The sequence below is a fragment of the Sus scrofa genome, chromosome 6, assembly GCF_000003025.6.
Source record: "Sus scrofa isolate TJ Tabasco breed Duroc chromosome 6, Sscrofa11.1, whole genome shotgun sequence".
Classification (NCBI taxonomy): Eukaryota; Metazoa; Chordata; class Mammalia; order Artiodactyla; family Suidae; genus Sus; species Sus scrofa.
The window spans coordinates 67,063,634-67,083,312 of NC_010448.4; the positions used below are offsets into that span (position 1 = coordinate 67,063,634).

At 61.1% G+C, this 19,679-nt stretch overlaps 1 protein-coding gene across 5 annotated transcripts in view; it reads right to left on the reverse strand.

Moving 5' to 3' along the window:
* Positions 1 to 19,679, reverse strand: part of CHD5 (chromodomain helicase DNA binding protein 5) — a 69,276-nt gene that overhangs the window by 46,224 nt on the left and 3,373 nt on the right. For all 5 annotated transcript variants that reach the window (XM_021095234.1, XM_021095238.1, XM_021095237.1 and 2 more), the window contains exons 2-6: positions 13,375 to 13,502; positions 5,865 to 6,044; positions 2,884 to 3,002; positions 2,079 to 2,317; positions 470 to 594 (exon numbers count right to left, since the gene is read on the reverse strand). In XM_021095234.1, the coding sequence (XP_020950893.1) occupies positions 470 to 594; positions 2,079 to 2,317; positions 2,884 to 3,002; positions 5,865 to 6,044; positions 13,375 to 13,502 (791 nt within the window). The remainder of the gene's footprint in view (positions 1 to 469; positions 595 to 2,078; positions 2,318 to 2,883; positions 3,003 to 5,864; positions 6,045 to 13,374; positions 13,503 to 19,679) is intronic.

The window sequence follows — 19,679 nt, forward strand, 5'->3', positions numbered from 1 at the left end:
CCAAGGCTCAGACAGGAACTTGGGGTCATTCTGAACCTGGTGCCAGAGCTAGCCCTGCCAGGGCCAGGGAGGGGCAGGCCTCCAGCCCAGGCTGGTCCTGCCTACATGCCCCCCTCCTGGGCCCACCCTCCCAGCAGACCTGAGCGTCCAGGCCCCACCAGGCCTCTCCTGCCAGCTGCCCAGATGGAGGCAGTTGGGGCAGAGGGACTGGACCGAGCCCCCAGCTCAGCAGGGAGGGCAGGAGAGCTGCCCACCCAGCGTCCAAGCTCCAGAGGCCCTTGAGGGATCCTTTCTGAACCCCCACCAGTCAGGTGGGGAAGCAGGCCCAGCAGGCCTGCGTGTAGGACGGGAAGATGAGAGAGGGATGCCTGGGCCAGAAGAACAGCCCTGCTTCCCACAGTCACCCAACCGCTGTGCGGCAGGCGTGCTCAGCACACACGCGCACACACGCACACACACGCACGCTCACCGAGGAGCCCTTCTTCCTCTTGCTGCCGACCCCTCCGAAGCGGAATTTGAGCCCGGCCACCTTTCTCCCTTTGCCCTTTTTCTTCGCATCCTTGGAGCCCTTGACCTTCTTCCTCACTCCAGGCCCTGAAAAGCACCAGGGAACAAGCAGCGCTCACCACGGCTCGCTCGCCTTCCCGCCAGGCTTTCACAGCTCACGGGAGCCAGAAAGGAAAGGGTCGTTTCCCCTTTTCAGACCAGAAGACTGAGGCTCCGAGAGGCTGGCATCCTTGCTTGAAGATGCACAGCAAGTAGAGGGGGAAGCCAGAAAAGAACCCTGGCCAGCTCTGGCCCTTGCGCTGCCCCTATGCCCTCAGCCACATTGGGAACAGCCCGGTCCCATCCCTCTCCCCGGAAAAGAGCTGTTCCCAGTGAAACCATGGGCCCCAAGGGCCAGCAGGGCCACCGAGGGCACACCCACCCACCTGCAGTCCATACCCGGGCCCTGGGGATTTGCTAGGGCAGGAAGCCCTTCCCCAGCTGCCAGCTGCCAGGTGGTCCCCAGGCCCAGGCCACACTGGCACCGAGACTGCCCCCACCTCTGCCAATCATCCCCAGGGAACTGGCTCCCAGGTGGCCAGCAGGGGTGAGGCTGTTTTTATAGAGCTGGCCACAGGACAATTAGCTGCCAGGGGAGTAAGGACCTCCCAGCAGCCCCTCCCACCAGGCCGAGCAGGGAAGTTGGGGGCCTGGAGGCAGGTGGCCCCGCCCCCGGCCCTCTTCCACCACATCACACACAGAGAGATGCGGCCGGGAGCCCAGCTGTAACCTCAGCGGCGCCACGGGAAATCTATTTCAATTTTTCAGAGTCTGAACAGGCAGCTCAGGGAATCGACAGCCCAGTGGCTGAAGCCCGAGAAGAAATGAGAAAGGAGGCAGCCTGGGCGGCCAGGAGCGGGCTCTAAAGCCCATGTCAGTTGCCCATGGGCCCCCTGCAGGGACTTGGCAAAGGAGTGCATGGTCCCAGAAACCAAAGCTCCTTAGGGGCAGAAACAAGGGGTCCCCAGGGTCCCCTCCACCCCCCATCAAAACCCAGACAGGGACACCCAGGAGCATGAGCTGCAAGTGGCCCCACCATTCAGAGCCCTGGGGAGATCCATGTACCCTTAATGGGGCCAAAACCCCTCCACCCGGAAAAGGAACCTCCCTCCCCTAGAACTTCAATTCGCGGGGGACCTCTGCTGTTCTGTTCTCCCAGCCAGACACCACCACGGAGTCTGATTTTGCGGGACCTCCTTCCTGGGGGGCCGGCCCCGACCACAGCCACACTCACGCATGTCCCTATCCAGGATCAGGGCTTCAGAAGAGAGGGACCCCTTCTTGCGGGGAATCATGCAGCCTCAAACTCAGGAACCCCCTAACTCCCAGCAGCACAGGCCACCTCTGCCCTGTCCTCCAGGCCCAGGAAAACTCCCAAAGCTCCAAGCCCACCACCTCCTCCACGTCCCCAGCAGCCGCCAAAGGGAGGCAGGACGGAAGCCAGCACACAGCGGAGAAAGAGCACCGGGTCCTTGATAAAGACAGGCCTGCTGCCTGGGCTGGCCCGGGTGCCCACCCACCCAAAGCCTTACCCTTGCCCTCCTTGGTCTTGGCCTTGCGGATGGGCACTGGCTGCGGTGCCTGCTGGGGGCTGATGGTCAGCGGAGGCGCGATGGTAACCGTCTCCACGGCTGCGGCCACGGCCGCCGCGGCAGCCGCCGCCGAGCTGCCCTTGAAGGGGTTGTTGGCACTGAACTCCCGCCACTTGGCACCCAGGACGGTCATCATCTTGGACATGGGGATCTTCGGGTTCTTCTTGGCGATGAGCGGCCTGCGTGAGGGGCAAGGCGGAGGGTGAGGGCGGCACCGAGTGGGCGGGGTGGGGGGCCCCACGTGACCTGCCCCGGGCCCACCCTTCTGCTGCCACCTGGGATGTGTGGCCAACTGGGAAAACTGGGCAGAAGGGAGGGCAGGGAAGAGGACAAAGACAGACACCAGTCGGTCCCCAAACACGTCTGATTCCGTTTACGCGGCTGGTGATCTAATCCAGCCGCCAGACCCTGGAAGACCTGAGAGACCAGAGGGAGGGGCCCACCACAGGCCCCTGGGTGTGTGGGGCCACTTCTTCCAGAGCTGAGAGCAGCCATGGGGGCTTAGGGCCCCGGGGACTGACTGGGGCCACGGTCCCTGGGTGAAGGGCCAGCGAGGAGGCGAGAACGTCTTTTAAAATCCAAGGGTCTGCCCCTCCTGCCAGCTCCGCCCAGGGTCAGTGTCAGCCTGACTGCCCATCCCCCCCAGGGGCCCGGGGTCTTGGCCCTCTCCCCCCGCCCTGTGGGCCCCCTGGGGAGGCAGGCCTGGTCTCCATGGGTACCCAGCTATGGCAACCCTGAGACCCACCTGAGGAACTGGCTGAAGGCCTTGTAGTTGGTCAGCGTGTGGTAGTCGGCCTCCGAGAACAGGTAGTCCACGTCGTCCAGGCCCCACTCGGCCATGAGCTGTCCTGAGGACTTGGGCTCCTACAGACACATGAGGTGGACGTGGAATCAGAGTACAGGTCCTTTTTCTTTTTTGGCCGCCCTGCAGCTTATGGAGCTCCCGGGCCAGGGATAGATCAGGCCTAGTCTCCACCTAGGCCGCAGCTGTGGCAACACCAGATCCTTAGCCCTCTGTGCCCGGCGGGGGATTGAACCCACATCCCAGCGCTCCCAAGATGCCCCCCGTCCAGGTGTGCCACAGCAGGAGCTCCAAAGGTACAAGTCCTTCTAACCTGCACCCCCCCCCCGCAAGGAGGCCTCAGAAAAGCAGGGGGGATTGTGTCTGTGACCACGGAAAACATCCTCCAGCATCCCAGGCCACCAGCCCCCGGATCAGTGGGAATGGCTCAGATGCCAGCCCATGGGGGAGGGGTACGGGGCCATGTGCCTAGGGGTTCAGAGGGAGCCATGTACACACCCAGGGTGGGAATAACAAGAGGCCTTACTGAGTATTCTGGGAACCTGAGCATCAGGACGAAAAGAGCAGCCTGAAGCTGGGTTTTAGGGGTACAGGTGTCCTTGAGGAGGCAGCAGGGGATGCTGGGAGAAATGAGGCCATCCCAGGATGTCACCCAGTACAGTCACCCATGGGCCTCCTGAAAGGACAGGCCGCTGCTGGATTCTGGGGCCAGGAAGGTGTGCCCTGGCCAGGGCAGAGCGTGGGACCATGGCCCACTGGGGACAGAGCCCGGAGAGGGTCCCTCAGCGACTGCTTCACTTTCCAGATGGGGCGCTGGGGCCAAGGGCACTCATTGAGACAGCCAGCCAAGCATCAGGTCACTGGGCAGACCCGGGCTGGCTGGGATGGGGGTAGCGGGCCGTGAGCTTGGGCTCTGGAGCCAGACAGACCAGGTTCCATTGCTGGCTCTGCCACAAACCGGCAGAGAAAGGTGAACAAGCTCCTTTGCCTCTAGAGTTGGGGGCCTTAGTTTCCCCATCTGTAAAAAGGGGCTACCAGCATCTCTCTCACAGGAGGGAAAGAGTGAGTACAGGTGCCTGCAGGACCTTTGCTCTAATCTCCCACTTGTGCCAGGCTGCTGCCCTAGTCCCACCCGACCTGCTCCACCAATCAGCACATACCACACACAGGCCGAGCCACAGTCATTGGTCCAAGAGGGCAGGTGACCTCACCTCCAGGAAGGGGCACCCCTGGGTCCCCTGCTCAGACAACTAGGACATAGGCCAGCTTTCCCCAGATGGGGCACCGGGTCCCCAGGAAGCCCTGAGCTACTGCCACACACATTTCAGCCACAAAGACAAAGAAACGGGGCCCTGGACCACACCACTGGGTACCGGGAGCTGGAAGCCCCTTGACTCTCAACTCCTGGGGCGCCGACCCAACAAACCCCTTAAGCTGCCTAAGCCCCTCAGAGCTGGGCGCTCTGCCCCGGCAATGGGTAGAGGACACAGCCTCCCTCAGCCCCAAGAGACCGCTTCCCAGCCTCCTGTTCTCAGCAACGGTTCAGAGGTGCTCCCACGTGGGACCCCCCCTCCCTTAACCAAACTGCCCTCAACACACAGCCATTCCTGGAGGCACATCGGACCTCCGTTCCCACCAGGAAGCAGGGCAGTGAGGGAGCGAGTGATGACATTATTACAGGACAACCTGAATGGCTCCTGCAAGCTCATCTTCCAAAGCTGTCAGCCTCTCAGCCGTTAGCCGTCACGGATGACTCATAAAACACCTGCTAAGGAACGAATTCCCTCTGGGTGTCAGGACAGCACCGGCACCTCCTAACTTCAAGTCACTGGCAGTCAGCATCTCTGCCACGCCCAACGGCCCCTGGACTAATCCTGACGGAGCACTTGTCTTTAAATCCACAGCCAGCTCAAACTGAGCTGGGAGCCCGTGAAGGAACAGTGGAAGCAGGCGGCTTATCTTGAGTGTGTCCTGCCTGCCTGGCCCCGGGCCCCTTCCCCTCCCCTCCAAGCCCCGCGAAGCAGCCTAGGGATTCCAGGGACACTGGCCCCTTCTCATCACTCCCCACACCCACGGAGACAGGCCTTCCCTTGGGGAGTCTGCCAGCCCATCGCCACGGCATCCGACTCTCGCTCCCTGGGGCCCTCTCTCGGATGCCCGTGAGGGCGGGATTTCAGAACACCCCCGGATGAAGTCTCCTTTCTACCGTAAGTGGAGCTGTCCAGCCACTTTTCTTTTTTTCCTTTCTTTTTAGGGCCACACCCATGGCATATGGAGGTTCCCAGGCTAGGGGTCGAATCAGAGGGGTCGAATCAGAGCTGCAGCTGCCGGCCTACATCACAGCTCACAGCAACGCCAGATCCGAGCAGCGTCTGCAGCCTACACCACAACTCACAGCAATGCCAGATCCTTAACCCACTGAGCGAGGCCAGGGATCGAACCTGCAACCTCATGGATCCTAGTCGGATTGTTTCCGCTGTGCCACAATGGGAACTCCATCCAGCCACTTCTTGTCAAAAGCTCCCTCTGTTTCATTTTTCCCACATTGCTCCAAACAAGAGGTTCCTGACACCAAACCTGAGCTCAGACCATCGCCCTCCTCCCGCCGAGACAGCTGTGCGCTCAATGGCCAAGACAGCGGACAACGCATCAGCCGGAGGCCACACAACTTCCTCCCCCAACTCCTTCCTGCCCCCGATCATTTCAAATGTGTCTCCCGGACTTGTGGCTACAGTATTTCTCACAAACTCGTGACCTTCACGAGCGCGCACATGCACCCATGCATGCACACCCAGAACCCATCTGCCCCAAGAGCCACTCGTGGGAAAGGGTGCTCTGGCCTTTGCCCTCAGAGGGGCAGAGAGATGACAGCAGGAGACTCAGCCCGTCCGAGCGGGTGTCCCCGAGCCGGGCCCCCGTGTTACCTTGAGGCATCCATCATCGTTGTCATCCTCATCGTCATCCTTCTTTTTTCGCTTGGCTTTTTTCTCTTTCTTGTCCTTGAGTTTTTTCTTCTTCTTTTTATTCGGGGAGTAGTCACTACCCTCGCTCTCTGACTTCTCTTCCAGATCCTCTTCATTTTCCGACAGCTCATCATTGCTCCCCTGGAAGAGAAAGGGGGGACAGTGAGGCCAAATGGGGGCCCAAGAAATGCAGAGTCCTGGGAGTTCCCTGGTGGCTCAATGGGTTAAGGGTTCAGCATGGTCACAGCTGTGGCTGGCATCAAGGGTCAGTCCATGGCCTGGGAACTTCCACATGCCATGGGTACGGCCAAAAAAATGTCAATACATAAGACCAACTCTTTCAAAAGAAAAGATTTTAGAGTCCTGGGCAGCAGTACTGACCCGCGAGAGTGGCCTCCTGGCCAAGTCAGTTGGTCCATACTTCCTGGATCAGTCACCCCCACATGATCGCCAAAGCCCAGCCAGAGGCACCGCCCTGAGCCAGCATGGGGCAAGGGTCTCAGCACCAGTGACTGGTCTGTGACAAATGGTGTCATGCGGATGACGAGGCCTTGTATGAAGTCAGAACCCCTGACCAGGCACGCTCAGCGCAGCCTGCTCAGACGGCCCTAGGGTGGGGCTCAGGCTCTGCTTCACTTTCCTACAGACTTCAGGGGGGTTTTTTTTGTTTTGTTTTTTGGTTTTTTTTTTTTGTCTTTTTGCCATTTCTTGGGCCGCTCCTGTGGCATATGGAGGTTCCCAGGCTAGGGGTTGAATTGGAGCTGTAGCTGCCAGCCTACGCCAGAGCCACAGCAACGCGGGATCCGAGCCGTGTCTGCGACCTACACCACAGCTCACGGTAACGCCGGATTGTTAACCCACTGAGCAAGAGCAGGAATCGAACCTGCAACCTCATGGTTCCTAGTCAGATGCATTAACCACTGCGCCACGACAGGAACTCCGACTTCAGGGTTTTAATGAGTGTCCAGCGACGGCACTTGGGCCCAGGCAATCGTGGCAGAGACATGATGCCCAGAGCCAAAAAGCAACAGGCAGGCTGGGTGCACAAAAGCCACTGGCTCCCACCCCCGCTCCCAGCTCCTCACCTCCCCACTTGCGTGCGCACCCTACGGAATTGCGTGCGTCAAGTGAAACCTATAATTAACACAAAGCTCGCATCCCGGTTGGATATGCCCATGGGCTCTCCGGAAGCTGCTATGGCACAAGCCCACCTTCCCCACTGCCCCCACCCCTGCGGCCGCTTCATCTCAATACAAGACAAGGTCATTTACACAGCTCCTAAGCTTGGCTTCCCTGATTTAGTTTCCCGTCGCTACAGGCAGAAAATGGCCCATTTATATGGAGATAAGGGTGTTAACACAGAGGGCATCCCCACCAGAAAGGCACTGCCCCTTGGAGAAAGCTGTGCATTGGCTTTCTGACATGCCAGTGGGCTGAAAAGGCCCCTCCCAGCCTGGGTCTGCGAGAGAAGCCGGGCACTTGGCATCTTTCTGCTGGCTGTTTACTGTCTTCAAGCAAAGAGAGGCATGGAAGAGATGAAGAGAGATGGAGAATGAGCTCCAGAAAGAGCTGGGAGGGAGGGAGGCAAAAGAGGGGCTGGGGAGGGAGGAGGGAGGAGGAAGGAGGGGGGAGGGGAGGAGGAAGGGGGGGGGAGGAGGGGGGGGAGGGGAGGGGAAGGGACAGGAGCGGGGAGGGCAGAGAAGCCAAAGGGCAGCGGGTCTGCCTGGAGAATCCTAGGAGGTCCTCAGCCCGGCTCTGCCCTTCCCAGCCCTGCCGCGGAGTGGAGCCTTTTCCCGGGAGAAAGGCTCTCGTGACAGCTGGGAAAGGACCCACGGGGGTAGGGGGGTCCCTGCACTTCCCGACTCTCCTGCTTGCCCAGCTCACTCTCTCCCCATAGCCAGCTCCCTGCTCCCAAACCTTTCACTCCCATTAAGCTGCTGAGTCAGTGCGCTGGCGGGCGGCTGGCAGGCAGCGGGGCCTCTGGGCCTTTCCAGAACCCAAGTGTTTCCTGGAATACGGACTCGGCCCCAGCGGCAGTGCTGGTCCTGGCTGCTGCCAGAGCCTGCCCGGGGCAGGACAGCATTGCAGGTGCTCCTGTGCCCAGGACTAATGGCCATGGCTCCCAGCTCTGACTCGGTCCTCTGGGAAGGCCAGGGTCAGAGAGGGAGGCCCATTTCCGCTGAGGGTTTAGAGTTTGGCCAGCGTGGAAAGACCAGCCTTCAAGAGACCCGAGAGACAGGCTGTATCCCAGCCCACAGCCCCGCAAAGGTAAGGCTGGGGGGAGGAGGCCACCATGGACTTCAGCACCGCGGACAGAGGCTGTTGGGCCGGCCAAGGGAGGGGCGCAGGGCGGGCCCTCAGCAGCCCTGGGATCAGAAACCAGACGGGGATGAGAAAGAAGGACCCGGGGCTCCCTGGGGAGGCTTCCAGACAGAGACTGGTTCTGACCCTTGCTGGCCAGGGAACCAGGCAAGTCACTGCAGCACCCTGACCTCAGCTTCCTCGTCCGTGAAATGGGGACGCCGCAAAGGGTGATAAGAGGAGCAAAGGAGACCAGGTGAGAGAAGGCCTTAAACATTCTCCACTAGGATGGTCCCGAGACCCCACGATGTCCAACTCTGCTTGGAAGCCAATGATGCAGCCAGGACCACAAACTGGAGGACACGACCAGCCTTATGCCCCCCGTTTCTGCCCATCAGGAGTGGACTAAAGCCACCTGCGTGGACAGTGCCCGAAGCTGGGCGACAATTACAGTACAAATGGGCAATGTGCTGCCAACGGAAGGGGCTCTTGTGGCCACACTTGAGCATCTGCCAGGAAGCAAACACTGTGGCATCTCAAGTGAAAGAGAGGCGAGCAGTGGACGGCAGGGCCCAAAGAGAGCTGGAGGCTAGGGGAGGGAAGGAGGGAGGGAGGCGCCTCCAGCAGACTTCCCTCTGTGTGTGTGTGTGTGTGTGTGTGTGTGTGTGTAGAGTGCAGGGGGGGGAGGGTGGCTGCTGCCTGGCAGAAGGCCCCAAGCTGAGCACGGCCAGGAGGGCTGGTACAGAGCCACTCTGGGGCTACAGGTGGGGGAGTGGGAGGGCAAAGCCCTTTCTCAAGGAATGAGCTGGAGCTACAGCAGAGCAGGGCAGGGCAGGGCCCCTGTCGCCCAGTGGGGAGATAACAATAGCAGCCCCTCGTTTCAGGGAAGGGGGGCCCCTCCCGCCCTGTCTACCTGCACTGGGGAAAGCTCAGCAGAAGAGAAGATACTCAATTCTCCGACTCCCCACCCAGTCCCTGGTGCCCTCTGTGCCTGCCTTCTTCCACCATCCCATGAAGCTTACACCTGCACCCTGATCTCAGCCAAGCCGTCTTGCCCACCCTCGGGGCCAGTGGAGGGTGGGCTGCAGGACTGGTCTTTGGAGATGGGTTTCCCACTGGTGCAACTTGTCTGCAGCCACAGCATCTCGCTGCATCCAGCTGTCTGGACACATCTACAACCTCCTTTCTCCTGTGTTTTGTTTTTCCAAACTCCTTCCTTGCAGAGAAAGGGGCAAGAGACAGGGCAGTGAGTGGTTCCAAAAACGACTCAAAGAGGAGTGACCATCAGCAAGACTTGAGGGAGGCAGGTCAGCCAGTGGCAAGAAGGAGAGGAATGACCGAGAATCAGGAGTAGACCAGCCATTTGGTTTTGGGGTTTTTTGGTTGTTTTTTTGTTTGTTTTTCTGGTTTCTTGTTTTTGAAATTTACCAGGGGTGGGGGGGCGCACAGGCCAAGCCACATGCAGGGAGGACACAGGGTATGAAGCAAAAAGGCCCTAAGAAAGCCCTAACCAACCTCAGCCCCAAGCCACACTGTGGGCTCTGAACATCAGGACCAGTCAGGACTGTGACCTTGATGCTGTCCTTTGGGCTTCAGCATCCCCAGGTGTGACTACAGGGGATGCCCCTGAGGGTAGAAGAATCTAAGTGGACTTGGAGTCCCACCAGAATCCATCTGCAAAGCTGCCTTCAACCTTACGCCCAGGCTGGGCGTGCCAGGAGCTGGGGGCGGGCCAGCGGGGTCTCTGCCCTGAGCCCCCGGCTGGCTGAGGGCACGACATGCCACCAGTGCAGGCCCTGGGGACCCCGCGTGGGTAGTCTGTGCTTGCCCTTCCTCCCCCCCCCCGACTCTGCAGCTGTCTTTCCATCAGGGCCGCCCTTCTCCCGCCCCTCAGCCCAGCGCTCAGCACACACGCCGCATCTCTAAAAAGGAGGCATTTCAACGCAAAAGGAAGGACTAGGAGAGTTGGTCCTTCTCAATTTGGGGTCCTTCAAGATTGAGAGGGAAAAAGAAAGAATGAAATATGAGCCTTCCCATTCACGAGTGTTATAAACAGTTATAACTTAGCACTGAATAATTGGTTGCTATGGCAACGGCTGCAGTACAGGTTGAAATCATTTCTCCCTCCTGCGCTGGGTCTGACGAGGAGCTTCATCTACATATGCTCAGGTTCTGGCCCAAGCCGGGTTATTTTACAGAAATCAGAATTCACGACTTGCTGCCTGTCCCCCCTCCCAAAAAACCTGCTGCGGCAGGGTCCCCCCCGCTCCGCCCCTGCCCCAGGGCCCTCTGCTGCCTCCGCCCGCCGCCTTGTGTGGTGGCACCTGGCTGGAGATGGGAGAGGAGCGTGCCCCTGCCCACATCCTGGGGGCCGGGATCTGGGGCGGGGGGGCAGGACCCTGCTCTCTGGCCGCAGCGCACTCCAGACCCTCTGAGATCTGACAGCTGCCAAGCCAGGCTCTCAGCACTGGCAGGGAGGGGGCAGCTGTGGCCGAAGAGCCACCTTGGGGGCCTGTCTGGCACCGGCTGGTCCTCTGCAGCTCTTGTGTCCACCCCGCCTTCGCCTTCAAGAGCCGAGCTGAGCAGAGCCGGAACTGCATCTCTCTCAGTAGAGAGCGAGAAAAGGGGGGGAGAGCGGAGAGAATGGAGGCGGGGGAGGAAGATGAGCGGGAGGAGAAATGAGAGAAATGAGAGAGAGGGCACGCGAGACAAGGAAGAGGGAGGAAGCGATGGATGCGGCCGAGGGGCTGAGCTCGGGCCGCAGCGGCCAGAGCAGGCTCACAGACAGGCAAAGTCACATGTCCAGGCAGGGCCGGAGGAAGGAGACGTGGACCCGCTGATCGCGGTCCCCCACCCCACCTCACCCCCGAGGCGCCGCTGCCCAGACACGGCCCATCCCCAGCTCCTTCCTGACCAGGGCAGGAGGGAGGCATCTGCTGTACCCTCTACAAGAGAAAGCCCAGCCCTGCCTGGGGCCGGAAGGGGAGGAAGGGGGACACCCACAGGCCCCTGCGGGACCCAATGGCCCTTCAGTGGCACATGGGAACCAGGCAGACCCAGCCTGAGGCCTGCGACCAAAGACCACATGTAACTGCTCTTGGCTCCCAGCCTGCCTCTCCAGCAGCTGCAGGAAAGAAGTCGCCGAGGAGCAGGGACGAGGCTTGGCCCCAGTCACTCAACCCCGGGACCCTGGAATCCACCGCCACCCCACATGCAGAGCCTCGGGTCTGCGGGTTAAGAGCGGGGCTGCGGCAGCAGATCTCACGGCCTCAAGCAGTAAGTCGGCCCCCTGCACCCTAGGGCCCTGATTCTCTGCCAGGAACGAGGGCAGATCTGCCACCGGGGGCGGGGATTCCAAGCCCCCTCCCCATAGCGGGGGAGCTGGCACAGGGTCCCCTTCAGTGAGGGAGCTTCCAGGCACGTTTCCCCCCTTGGCCTCCCCCGCCTCCACTTCCCCACCCGGATAATGGGGACCAGGAGCTTCAGCTCACAAACCTTCCCTGGTGCAGCCCACATGCCAGCCCTGGGGTCAGAGGTAGGGTGACCTTTCAGTCCAGGGGCCCAGGCAGTGAGGCCAAGCTGAGGGGCAGCAGAGATGGCAGGTGGCATCAGGGGCAGCCATGGGCTTGGGAAGAAAGGGCAGCCTATGGGTGCCAGAGGAGGGGAGCAGCCTGGCATGGCCACAAGTGGGCAGGGAGAGGCTGGGTAGCTTTGGCAGGAGCCTGGACAGGAGCCAGGACAGCAGCACAGGGGCTGGTCCAGGTGAGAAACGCTGACCCGGCCTCCCCAGAGAGCACAGGCAGGACTCACGTGGGCGCCTCGGGCTGGGGAATGCCAGGCTCCCGACAGGCCAGCCCTGGGCTGACCACCTCAGGTCCCCGGGGCAGCCCCTGCCCTCCAGACACTTCCAGACTGACACCTGGATGTCCCCAAGGGCCTCTGGCCTTCCTGCGGCACCCTACTGGCCCACAACTGACTTGTCCCCAAATAAGCAGGAGGGTGGATAGGCGATGCCCCCAACCCTGACTGCAGACACAGAGCAAGGCTCTGACAGGTGCAGACAGTGGCTCTGGGGGAGATCTGAGGAAGAGAGTCCAGTCCTTGTCCCCTGCCCCCCATCCCACTGGCCCGCAGCATCCTCAGGAACCCTTGAGAGCTGGGTCACACGACACCCTCCCCCACCATGAAGCCTCGCAGGGGACAAAGCAGAGGTCCACAGGGGCCTTTGAGGGCACATGAGAACATTCCAGCAAGCAAGAAAGCGCAGGTGCACACGCGTGTACACACATGCACACACACACACACACACACACACTGCTACTCTGCCCCAGGGTCACTGAAGGCCTCAGTACCCTCCCCACCGCCTCCCCTGCGAGGCTGCCCCGGTGGGTCTCCTGGGGGCAGGGGGCACGAAGGCCAGACCTGACAACACGTCCCCTTGGAGCAGGCAGGCCAGGGGGACCAGGCCTGGGGGAGCGGCCGACAGCCCCAGGGCCGGATCTCAGCTGTGTCACTGTGACCCTGGAGCCCGTTCATCCCTGAACCTCGTCTCTAAAGCAGAGTACACACCCCGTGAGGCTACTTGCAGGACTGAGTGATGCCAAGAAGAGGTGGCAGCCATCACGTGGCGAGGAGACGGGAGTTCCCACGGTGCCCTACAAGGGCGAAGGGCTTTAAGCCTGAGTCAGCCTTAGCTTCCCGTCTGCCCCCGGGACCCCCAGCTGATGAGGAGGGAACAGCAAGTCTGCGTGGATGCGTCCTGGAAACGCTCTCGAGAGTCAGCACCGGGGGCCCCGGCCCCCACCAGGCTGTCCTGTGTCCCACGTTTAATGTTTCATCAGGATTCCAGCTCCCAGTGGGAGAAAGGGCCCCTGGGTGAAGGGCTGCGAGCGCCGGCGAGCCCGTGTTGTCACAGCCCAGGACGGCCACCCAGAGCAGGAGACTAAACGCCGGAAACACCCAGCTGAAGAAGACAGGGCACGCGAGAGACATCTCAGGCAGTGTCCGTGGGCACGGCCCATGCCGGGCATCAATCAGTTCGGGTGTTTCTCGCTCAAGCTCGGCTCTCGGGGCGCCCCCTCCCCCGCCCCCCAAAGGTTCCATGAGCCCCGGTCTTTCTCCCCAGGCCCAGGCGGAGCAGCCACGACCCCCGCAGGGCGACCTCCCTCACCTCCTTCTTCTTCCTCTTCCCTTTGGACCTGCTCTCCTTGAGCTTCTTGGGTTTCTTCTTCTTGGGGAGGCTCACAGGCTCCTCGGGGAAAAAGTCATCAAAGGCTTCAAGGCCACCATCTTCTTCTTCTGGAGGATCAGGAGGGAGTGAGGTGTTACTCTCCCACGTCCCTCAGGAGACCCCCAGGGACACAGAGTGGGGGGGGCGCTGGGACGGCCAGCACCCCTGCCCCCCAACCTGGCCCGGTCATGGGCACCTGCCCTCCCCAGATGACCCCGCCCCTGCCCGCTCCCACTTATACCCCCGGCACCCCCAGTCCTTCCCCCCATCTAGCTCCCTGCCCTACCCCCGCCCCTCAAAGCCACCCCCAGACCCGTGGAGTGGAACCCCAGCTCCCGGAGGCTGTGTCACAGCACCCTGCCTCCCTGGGCCTCCCTTCTGTCATCTGGAAAATGGGGCATGAACCACCTTCCCTGCTTGGACGGAGCTTGGGAAGCTGAAGCCAAAATGAGGGCCCAAGTAAGCGGCCGTGTCGACACGGCTCCCCGAGGAGGGATCAGCCCCACGGAGTCACGAAGCCATCTCCAGCTGGCCCTGGAGACAGAGCAGGCCCATCGCTGCCCTCCAGAGGCCCCCAATGTGGCCCCGAGACAACCCTCATCAATGCAGAATGACAGGGACATACAGGTCACAGCATACTGGGAACCCGTGGACCGTGGGGCTAGTGCCCGGGGGTCTGGAGGAGACAACAGACGGAAGATGCCGGGAACCCCCTTAATGGGGACTGGAAGGCCACCTGCCCCCCACGTCCTGCTCCCACACACGCACCCACACAGGTCCACTCCCTTGTCACATGCACAGGACATGCATGCACAGCCGGTGCCCCAAACCAGCCAGACTCGGCAACGGGGACAATGGGACATTCCACAGAGAGACGTGGGTTCCCTAGAAGCTGCTGTCTTTCCTGAATCCCTCGCTCCTTCAGGAATGGGAAAGGCCACCGGGGAGCAGCGGGGTGGGCAGTGGGTGTCACCGAAGAACCTGCTGCTGACATGCTTCTTGCTGCCCCCACAGGGAGCATGTGGCCAGGGTCTCACTGCCACCCAGAAAACCAGGGGCAAGAAAGGGCACACACCCCAAGTTCCTGGGCACCGGATGTTGGCCCCAGGGGGAGAACGGGAGGGTCCCCTTGGGAGCAAAAGGCCACAAGAACAAACCACCCAGAGGAGCGCTACATCTGTCCACATGGGATGAAGGAAGCTTCCAGAAAGAACCAGCCAAACCTCCCAAGAGTTCACAAAAGGGGCCCATGAGAAAGCCACCCCTGACGCCAGTGGCCTATCCGCCACCCCCACTGCCCATGTGCTCAGTGAGGGCAGGGGGGGGCGGGGGCGCCAAGAGAAGCACCACAGGAGTGGGGTTCCTCACGCAGTCTGGGGTCTCCCTTGAGTGGGACCCCACTGCGGGGCTGTCACCCAGGGAGACCCTGAGGGGGACGAGAAGCACCAGGCCACTCAGGTGACTTCCATCTGGAAAATGGGCAGAGTATCCCTGCCGCATCACGTTTAGGTAAGAGGGCCCCCCCCAAACTAAAATCATTAAAAATATATACAATAATGCATATTATTTTGGCATAATGCAATCAGTGGCATCTTGGGAACGCTGGGACAGCACAGCGGGTTAAGGATCCGGCATTGCCGCACCTGCGGCTTAGGTCACAACTGTGGCTCAGATCTGATCCCTGGTCCAGGAGCTCCATATGCTTTGGGGCAGCCAAAAAGGAAAAAAATAAAAATAAAGTAAAATAAAATATAACAGGAAAAGTCTTCTAAAGAAAACCATCCTGGGTGTTGAACATGTCAGAGCCACCGATGCTTGGACACCGTACCCACCCTGGACACGCCAACCTCTACTCCCCCCGCATCCTCCACGGGGCCCACCCAGGGGCCTGGGACCACCCACCCCCGCCCCCAGAGTCCCTGGCAGGGAGGGAAAAGGCTCCCATCACACTCTGGACGCAGCTAGAGGGCACTGGTGACTCTGGTGGCCCAGTGGGTGCCCCTGCCACCCCCACACCCCACAGCGCCCATCCTACACATACCACCGCTACCAGGGGAAGGTGGGGGACCACACCACTATCTGGGCACCCTCTGCACCTTGCTCCCAGGGGGCAGGGGCCATGGCATGCCCAAGGCCCAGCTCCTCCCCATCCAGCTGGGCAAACACAGACTCCTGACTCCAGGCAGGTCAGGAGCTGCCACGGAGGAGGTGGCCTGCATGCTGACCATGCCCCGCAAACCAGCCCAGTGGTCCTGACTGGCAGAGAGGGGCACTGCTGGGGACAGGACCCGTGGAGGGCACGGCTGCTGTGACCTTGGCCAGGGCTAGGGCACACGGTGTGAGCAGCGAGGGCGGCCCAAAGCTGGGTTTACCACAGAGGCCTCGAGCGGAGCCAGGCTGAGGCCACAGGAGCTGACCCTGTCCTGTCCCCAGAGCCCTGACACAGGAGGAGAAAGGATTTTCGAGGCAGGTGAAAGAGTTCCTAGAGTCGCCTAGAGTCCCCCTGGAGTGGATGGCTATGGTTGGCAGGGAGCCGGGCTGGGGATCTGAGGCCTGTCCCGCCTGCCCACTCCCCCTCCCGCCTCCACTCTCCCCCCACCCCTGGAGCCGCAAAGAGACCGCCTGGGCAGAGCCACCCCGCACCCTGGCAATGCCCAGCACAGTTATGTAACAGGCCCAGCTGACGCAATTGGGAGGGGCCTCTCCTCCTTCCTCCTACCACCCCGTCCCCGGCCCCCTCAGCAGGGCAGTCCCCCAGACTGGGAAGGCCAGCCCAGAACGCAGTCCCAGACTGACCGGCCAGTAGAACAGCCAAGGGGATACACAGGTGGTTGTGGAAGATTCTAGAAGGAAGCCTGTGCTCTCCCCTGGGCTGCACCCCCTCCCTGCCTGGGAAGGCCTGGGGGGCTCACTCTGGCCCTACTCCACGCCCAGAAGGACAAGGCCTCAGGCCCTCTGCCCTTGGAGAGAAGACCTCCTCAGCCCAGGGCCCTCTGCCTGGTTAACTCCCTCCTCTCAGAAAATTCCAGAGTCGGCACAGGAGGAGGGAGACCCCGCCCTGCCCACTCCCTCCTCTGACAGGCCCTTCCTCCCCCACCCGGCTTCTGGTGGCTCTGAGGACACCCAGGACTGCCTTTCTGTGACACTGCTCCCCGACACCCCCCTGATCCACACCCGGGGCTCCCCCCAGCCCCGCCCCTCCTCCGTCCTCTGCAACCGCCCTGAGCATTTCCTCAAACCAGACAGACCAGGGGAGTCACATCCCAGCAACTCTCCCCATGCCATCGGCCCCTCACAGGGCCCAGCCAGTGGGAAGGCAGGATCCCGCCTGCCCTGGGTGATGGTCCCGAGGAGGGGTGGCCTCGAGACGCCTTGTGCTGCCAGCTCCTGGCCCCGCCTGGCATTGGCCTCCCGCACCAGCCCTGCCCCTCCAGGGCCCGAGGCTCCATCGATCCCAGAGGGGCTATAATTAGGACCCATTAGCCCTGTTCTGTCTCCCTGGGGAGCGGGCGGGGGAGGCTGCTTCAGAGACAGGCAGGGCTTCTGCTGCTCTTCCCCCCTGAGCTCACCCCCAGCCCCCCAGGGGCTCCCTGCATGGCTCTGGGGTGCCCGGCAGAACCCCCAGGCTGCACTGCAGGGTGCAGCGCAGGCAAGGGTGGTGGACCCTCTTCCTGGGCAACACTGTAAGTCCCCAGGTCCACCTGCGCCAGGCTGGAGGCAGCGAGCACAAGCTAATTCACGTTCATTCATCTACTCCACGGGGCAGCCTGCGAGGCGGTGCTATTATTATGCCCGTTTGCAGAGAAGAAAACCAAGGCTCCCAGGATCTCACCAGAGTGCCCACATCTCAGTTTCACAGTCGGCAGGTAGTACAGCCAGGATGGAGCTCCAGCAGGTGGCTCTCACCGTCAGGTGTGGTCCCCATGCCTGCCCCTCCCTCCAGGCATGGACTCTCCCAGAATTCAGATTTTTCCCACATTTCCTTAACAAATATTTAAACAGCATAGCCCGTGTGCCAAGCTCGGGCACACCCTGGGGACACTGAGGTGACTCTGGAAGGTCACCTGGGGTCCCTCAGTGGGTCAGGGCTACTCTACTGCCAGACCCCACCCTCTGCCCACCTCCTGCCCCAGTCCTCCAGGGGAGGGGCAGCTGCAGAGCCAGAGGGGCCTGGGCAAGAATGCAGCCCCCCGGGGAACTTAGCCAATACAGGCCATCAGAGCAAAACAAATGATTGTGTTGGAGTTCCCTGGCGGCTCAGCAGGTTAGGGACCGGCACTGTCACGGCAGCAGCTTAGGTCGCTGCTGTGGCTCGGGTTCAATCTCTGGCCAGGGAACTTCCACATGCTGCGGGCATGGACAAAAAAAAAAGCCTATGACTGTGAAAGGAAAAAGAGTTGGGTTATCTGATCTGGGGTGGCGGAAGGATGTGGAGAGGTCAAGCCAGGACCGGATCAAGAGCATCAACATCCGGGTCCAGAAAGGAGAGGAATCGACACACGACACCCTCTGGGGAGCCTGGGGAGAGGGGCTTTTCCCCTCCCCCAAGCAGGAAACGAGACCACCTGGTGGCCAGGGGGAGGGACGGGGCAGGGAGCACCGGTTTCAAACCATCCGCCCTCCCTTGGTGGGGCGGCCCCCAACCCCTTCCCCGCGGAGCCCATTTCTTCACCCTTAAAATGGACCTGGTACCGCCTTTCTCATGGGCTGTGAATTAGAAAGTGAGATGCAGTCTAAACGCTTGGCAATGGCCCAGGGCTGCGGGAGGGTTAGGCTGGTGGGTGCTGAAGGAGTAGATGGGGGGGGTTCGTCTCTGGTTTGCACCCTGCTGGGCCAGGCATTCTCTGGACCACCCGAGGGCTGGCCGAGGAGGGGGCGCCAAGGCTGAGGTTCCCATCAGTCCTTGCAGTGCCCCTTTCACCACGGGTGTGATAATGGGGGGGGGAGTGCGTGCTCCAACCCAAGAGAGGATTAATAATTTATTTATGACATTTAACAAAACCCAGACATCACCTCACTGGCGTCTCATCAAAGAAAGCATCAGGAGGAGCGCCGCAGGCAGGCAGGCGGGCGGGGAATAGGTGAGGCTTTTAACCTGAGGGATTGGGGCCGCCAAGGAGCAGGGGGGAGACCCAGAGCACTGATGGGGAGAAGGAGAAAGGGAGCCGAGCGGGGAGGGGTGGGGAGATAATCCCCCAGGGCCAGGGAGAGACAGGGACAGAAGGACACAGAGAGGGACAGCCAGACAGAGAGAGGCGACGACTCGGGGAAGACAGACCGCGGACCTGGAGACAGGCAGGCAGAGGGACAGACAGGAGGACAGAGTGAGAAGCAGAAATAGGGAGAGGGAAATAAGGACATAGCCAAAGAGGTAAGGCAGAAAGTCTCGAAAGTTTTACCTGCAAAAACCTCAGAAATTTAGACATCCTGTAATGGGTTCAGCACTTGGCCCAGAAAAGACACACAGGAAATCAGGACTGGGCAGATGGATGAATGGACGGATAGACAGACGGATGGTGGATGGATGGACAGATAGATGAATGGACAGATGGATGGATCCATGGACTGGATAGATACATACGTGGATGGGTGGATGGAAGGAGACTGGGCAGGATGGATGGATGGATGGATGGACAGACGGATGATGGGTAGATGACTAGACGGTGGGTGGTGGGTGTACAGCTGGTTTTGTGGCTGGATGGGTAGATGGCTGGGTGGGACGTGGATGGGGGATGAAAAAGCGGGTGGGCGATTAAAGGAACTGAAGAAATGATCAATCCCACAGGCCAAGCCACTGGGCAAAGTGCGCGGATCCCTTTACGCCTCGTCCCAGCAGCGAGTGTTAGACATGATCAAACTCCCTGCGATGCCCCAAACCCACGTGTCCCCAGAGAGGGGGGAGCAAGCTAAGAGGGCACAGACCTTCGGGAATCATGGCTCCCTCTCCCTCCCGGGCCCTGGGCCCACAGAGGCCTAGATGCTCACGTGGCTGGGCCGGTCCTGTGGGCTGGGGGCACGGGCCAGTCAAGTGCCAGAGGGGCCACGCTGCGTGGCCAGGAGAGAGGCTGGGCTCCTCAGCTCTAGGAAAGCCACCTGAGTGTGTGAGACTGAGAAAGGGCGGGGTCTTCCCGGCAGGGAACTCAAGGGGCAAAGGCCTGGGGTGCCCCCTCCCTCGCCTCTCCCAGGCCCCCCAGCTTACTGGATGAGGGTACACGTCTTGGAAGCATTTCCTTGGGGAAGGCAGG